This window comes from Artemia sp. Qi Xiang Cuo, chromosome 4 (assembly GCF_049724085.1).
Source record: "Artemia sp. Qi Xiang Cuo chromosome 4, ASM4972408v1, whole genome shotgun sequence".
Taxonomy (NCBI): domain Eukaryota; kingdom Metazoa; phylum Arthropoda; class Branchiopoda; order Anostraca; family Artemiidae; genus Artemia; species Artemia sp. Qi Xiang Cuo.
Genome location: NC_142797.1, coordinates 10,780,980 through 10,787,152, shown reverse-complemented (window position 1 = coordinate 10,787,152; position 6,173 = coordinate 10,780,980). Strand labels below are relative to the sequence as shown.

General features: G+C 33.3%; 1 protein-coding gene across 1 annotated transcript; it reads left to right on the top strand.

The window, feature by feature from the left end:
* The first annotated feature begins 232 nt into the window (after positions 1 to 232).
* LOC148952778 (uncharacterized) lies at positions 233 to 3,098 on the top strand. The gene is made up of 2 exons (XM_089087776.1): positions 233 to 1,475; positions 2,854 to 3,098. Exons 1-2 carry the CDS (start codon positions 233 to 235, stop codon positions 3,096 to 3,098), a joined length of 1,488 nt encoding a protein of 495 aa, XP_088943902.1.
* Positions 3,099 to 6,173: the final 3,075 nt, after the last annotated feature.

The following is a 6,173-nucleotide window of genomic DNA, read 5'->3' as shown; positions in this document are numbered from 1 at the left end:
GCAATTTGCTCATACACTACAATTAATAGTCCATATTATTAAGGACAAAAAGCAAAAAAGACATATCATTTCCTCAGAAAGAAAATCTCTCGAAATTTTTTTGTTTGAAAACCTATCCACTGTTGATTTTTCTCAAGTTGTTAGATGAGAAAGGAATTTGTTTTGCCATGATTTTCGCTTGTCGAAGGAATGACTTTATACAAAATTGGAAAAATTGAGAGAGGAATCTTCGATGAGAAACCGTATTTATTCTCCAAGATTCACTCCTGGACCCGCTATGGTTAACCTCTCTTCCAGAACATTTGAAACCCAGGAAATCAACACACTGGAAAAAGGTCCAAAATTCTCTTTTCTGCCGAAACAGGTTCCCGTGGCGGATATAGTCTCCTATTTAGAGTCCGCTTTGCATAAATACTACCCATCTGTTTCAAACCCTGAGGAAGTTAGGTCTTGGCTCATAATTACCCTTTATAATAGCCAAAAAAAGGCTAAGTCTCCTAACACTTTCACACAAAAAAATTTGCCCGAAATAAAAATATTATCTAACCTCCGCAAAGACCCATCTATTATAATAACCAAAGCAGACAAAAGCAACTCACTTGTTGTCATGGATACGACGGACTATGACAACAAAATCTTTTCACTTTTAAAAGACACAAGTACATATAAACCGATCACTCATGATCCTACTGATCAATTTACTAATAATATTATAAATGAATTAAAACAGCTAAAACAGAATGGTAAAATCACACCACAATTATACAACAAATTTTACCCCATTGATAGTTTCTGTCCAAAATTTTACGGCTTACCAAAACTGCATAAACAAGGCATTCCCCTAAGACCTATCGTAGCATGTACTAAAGCCCCCGCTTCCAATATTGGAAAATGGCTTTGCACAGCTTTCAAACCTCTACTGTATTCACAAAATTCCTACATTAGTAATTTGGCAGATTTGGTTAAAAAACGTAATAACACAAGTATTTCAGAAAACACAATAGTTAGTAGTTTTGATATTGTTTCCATGTACAAGAATATAGATGTGGCTACTTCTGAGGAATTATTAAAAACCAAAATAGAAGAAAATTATCACTTAATCGAAGACTCAGCGACAGGGATTGATGGTGAAGTTTTATTTAATCTTGTTAAAATCTGTAATAAGTTTTCAATGTATTTTCAGTTTCGTGATTCTTTTTATCAACAAATAAATGGGTTACCAATGGGAGCAGCTCTATCCGGCCTACTGGCTAATATTTATGTCAAGAACCTTGAAAATTGGGCATTAAATTCTTATTTTTTAAAACATGTCTATTGGGGTCGTTACATGGATGACGTAATTTCACTTTGGAATTATAGGGAAATTGAACTTCGGGGTTTCCTAGATCATCTTAATACTTATGATAGAAATTTGCAGTGTACCCTAGAAATTGAATTTGAAAATAAACTACCATTTTTAGATGTTCTAATTATCCGTAATACTAATAATTTTGACTTCACTATCTATAGAAAACCAACACAAAACAATAGATATCTTCATTTTAATTCAAATCACCCCCCACAAGTTAAAAGAGCAGTTGTAACTTCTGTCATTGACCGTGCTCTGAACATTTGCTGCGATTCATACATAAAAGCAGAAATAAATTTTATCAGAGATATTCTTTTTGGCAACGGATACCCCATTCCTTTTGTCAATAATACGATTAACCATAGACTAAAATGAAATTTTCGTAAAATCAACGATATTTCACAATGTGAGGCTCCATAAAAACCCTCTAATATAATCTATCTTCCGTACATCCCAAGAATCACCACAAAAATAAAAAATATTTGCACAAAAACCAATCTGTATTTAGTTTTCACCAATAATTTTAAAATCACAAATTTCTTAAACTTCGGTAAAGATAAAACCCCAGTTACTCGCCAAAGAGGGGTTTATCAAATACCATGTGATTGTGGCAATTACTACGTTGGCAGAACTCATCAGAATCTAGAAAAACGGATACACCAGCATAAAGAAGACATAGACAAAGCGTTAATTGCTAATAGTTCTAATAACTCCTTTGATTCTGCTTTAGCTAGCCATATATTTGATAATCCCAGCAACACAATACTTTTTAAAAAATCTTCTCTCATTAGTAGTGATTTGGGGATAAAACAGGTGGTCCGAGAATCAATCGAAATTAGGCTCAAAATAAATAAAAATATTTCCTTAAATAGAGACTTAGGAGAATATTCACTGAATTCTTAAACTCAAATTTAATTAAAAATGATCTAACAAAATATTTTATTAAACCAATTGACAATAGTATTGAGCCCGTTACAAAAAGGCCTTTAAGTTAGCTGCTAAGAAAGCAAGATTAGCTTTGAAAACTTGCAGATAATAATTTCATTTTATTTCGTTTGAATGGATTCATCCACTCTCATCATTTTATTTATCAGTCCTGGTTGAACTTCGTTGAAGTAAGGATGCTGGGGCTGTTTTAAAAGTTTTTAAGAGCATTTTTAGTTTTAAATTCGTATTTTAATGTAAGCTGTTTATATATATATTTTTTCTTTAATGTTGTGCTGAAGACGGCCCTTGGACATAGGGCCGAAATATTCACCGATTTAAATTGCACTGTCTTGAAAAAAACTTCCCTATTGTTTTTAAGTTGTGTTTGTTTGATATGGAAAGGCAGTGTGGTCTTCGTCAATATTTAAGACAAATAGAGATACTAGTCCCTCAAGCCATTGCACCTGTACAATGTGGTCCCAGTTTCCAGGTGTTACAACGTAATCATAGCTTAGTATTAAAAAGAGTTCAGTGTGTCAACATCGAAGATATAGTAATGGATGCTTTTATTGTATTAGATTTTGAAAGTGTCAGCAATGGCGAGATGGAACCTAGAGTGCCTAAAGTAGCAGTGAAAATTACAAGGGGTTTCCAACTAAACTTAGAATGGGACAAGATGTATGCAAGATATGTTATATCATTAAATAAATCCAAGTCGGTAGAACAACTATGCTTTGCGGCTAAAGTGAATATAGTGTATATGCAGAGACAACAAGACGGATTAAATGCGTTAGCAAGATATATTGAAGAGAACATTCTATAAAGTACGGTTTGTTAATAGTGAGATTGTTAGTCTGTAATTGGTAGTCAGAGTGTTAAAATATGGCTGGATTCGAGAACCAGAAAATCTTACGGAATCCAGTAAAATTGGAAATGTAGTTAATTTTAGATGATGAGTTTCTAGAATTATCTTTTCAAAGAAAAATATTTTTTCGGGAAATGCTTAACGATACAATGGGAACTGATTCCCCATATTTAGACCATTGCATGAAAATTTGTCGTCGTGGCCCAGCTGCATTTACTCAATTTATAGATATATTAATTGAGACAAAACAAAATTGTATTGTGATATTGCTTTTAACCACTACTTGGACTGTCATTTTGTAAGACAAAATGTTTTGTGACGTCACTTCTCCTAGAAGACACTCATTTTATTGATCATGAGTTTTAGCAGTGAGGCGGTCAACATCGAAAATGTTTTACACATGTCCATTATGCTTGAATACATTGGGCAGCTGGTCATCCTGTGAGAATTGTACCTTTGCTGATGATTATAATGAAAAATGTAGATTGTGCAATCCATGTAAATTGCATAGAGAATATGCTGTGCAAATTAAAGACTGTAATTCCTGTTTTGAAATTCGTGGCTGTCATACAAGAGGTTTTCTGTGCTCTAATTGTCACTATGATAAATGTGATCAATGGGAAAATACTTACCCTGACATGATTTCAAAAAACCCTAAACATGAATTCAGTTTATTTTTCAGACACTGGTATCGTCGTGGTTTTAAATTGTTTCGGAAAGAAGAACCTGGTCTACTCTTCAATTGCTGGAATAATAAAAGAGCATGGTTCTTGCGTCATCGCTGTAAGAAACTGGCTACTATGATTATAAACCTACAGACTTTTATTTGGCTGTTACCGAAACTGATGCTTCATATGGGAATTTTATATGTGACATTGCTTCAAAAAAGCAAATTGAAACACGTGAATTTTATAAGTAGAATCAGAATAGTATTATTGACTTTACAAGAGATTTCATAAAAATGAAGTTGTAATATATTGTAGAAAATATGACCCGGACTTTGCATGCTAAGATGAATAAAAGTTAAATCCTGACGAGTTGCTGCTACATATCGTTTCTGATGATTACCTATACGTAGAAGAAGAAATCTAAAAAGGACAGAGTGTTTTGGGCATACAAATTCTATTAATAAACAACTTCACAGGCAATTTTAAAGCATTTCACACTTAGGGCACTGAAATTTATATTATAGAGCTTGGAAATAATATTTACAACTAGAAAGTCGTTCATTCGAGAATTGTCACCATAAATATTCAGAAATTCACTGTAAGTATGTCCGCGACATGGGAAAACAAAATATAATAATGCATGAAAATCATAGCTTTTGGCTGATAAATCTTGTACCTGCTTCAAATTTTTAATAATATTTTTTCCACTTTGCTCAAGAAAATTTTTAATGTAAGGCGATTAGAACGCATACGGTAGGCCAAGAGGATCAAAAAATTCTATATTCTTTCTTGTTTGAAAGATACATAGCCAATGTCCCGTCTTTACAGTTGATGGGCTACTGTTAACAATGATAATAGTATTTTAATATGCTGAATATGTTCCAGGAAATACGAAGGTATGCAATAGGATTTATATTTCGACATGTATGGATCCAAATTGAATACATTGATTATTTGATTCGTGTTCATGGCGCCAAGTCTAATACAACACTGCCATCAGGGATACTTTCCCAATAGAATCCAAATTGATTTAGCGAGATTTATACAAGTCTTTCCTCCAAATGGTTTGCATAGGTAAACTCTAAACCTACAGTATCCGTCTGGACAATTTTCATATTTTAAGTACCGGATAAATCCAATACAATGATACCATGAGTTTTTGCAAACAGTTCTTCGGTTACACCATTTTCTGATAATTGCAAATCTTGATCTAGGAATTGCATTGTCAATTCATATAACGTCCCATAGGACTTACGAAAGGATAGATTTTAGAGTGGAATTCGATTTAATTTACATACAAGAAATTAAATTCAAAACAGTTCAAATTTATGTGGAGAATTTGTCCATGATCCAACCGCACTAGCACTTTTTACAAAAGCCAAAGCAAGGTTTGAAGGAATTTCATTATTGATAAATTATAAATTAGTGTAGGTACGCGTACCGGTAGCAATATGTCGTTGATTCGTGATTGTATGTGGAACGAGCAATTTGATATTATTTCCGAGGCTCTTAATTTTTCAATTGCCAAGACAACAGAACTCATAACTTGTTATTTTCACACAAGAAATCATGCCAAGGTGAGAGAGACTGTTATATTGGGTGCAGTGCAAAGTACTTTTTACAAAATAAAATTGGACAGTGCGAGTTGTAGCTTTATATCAATCTTGACATGGGGAGGCAACCATTGAGGTACATAAAATATTTCATGATTTGGTTTACCAACTAAATGCAAATTATTGGTTGTCCTATGTCTAAGTATATTGGTAGTGTCCGTGTTCTTCTTGTATTCATATCCAATAGCCATACATCTCAAAAGCTTATAAGACATTGGAATCATCATCATGAATTCCATATACCTTGCATAATTCGAAAGATTATTGCTCTTGCTCACTAATGTTCCATTTATATAGACACTTATTTGTCTAAAAAAATCGTGTAGTACACAATTTTCATAGAATAACCCCTCGCTTGAACTTAGTTTTTAATTGTTATATTTCTTAGCAAGGGAATGCAAAGCTAAAACCTTAAAAGTCTTACCCATGAAGTAGTCTTTACTGGAGTAAATTCGAAAATGAGAGTTATCTGAGAGCGGTTGACTTCTGCATTGAAAATATTTAGAGATAATCTTACTAAAGATGAGATTCTTTATGTGGTAGGTATGCCATTTCTAGGAAAAGAATCTATTTTTCGGTCTAACAGTTTTTACTTTCTTTTTTGATGGTTTACACTTCCGGACTGAGTTAACACTGATGAGTGATGAGGTCTTTCGCAGCCTTTTCAAACCTTTTCCGCTTTGTCGTGATTTCAATCGTTCGCCAAGAGATTGTCTGCCGGACCTGAGATTTTGTGAAACACTTTCTTGAAA

Coding starts and splice junctions, on each gene's coding strand:
- LOC148952778 (XM_089087776.1), top strand. CDS start 233: ATGAGAAACCGTATTTATTCTCCAAGATTCACTCCTGGACCCGCTATG. Junction 1,476..2,853: donor TTTAGATGTTCTAATTATCC/GTAATACTAATA, acceptor TTATTGTATTAG/ATTTTGAAAGTGTCAGCAAT.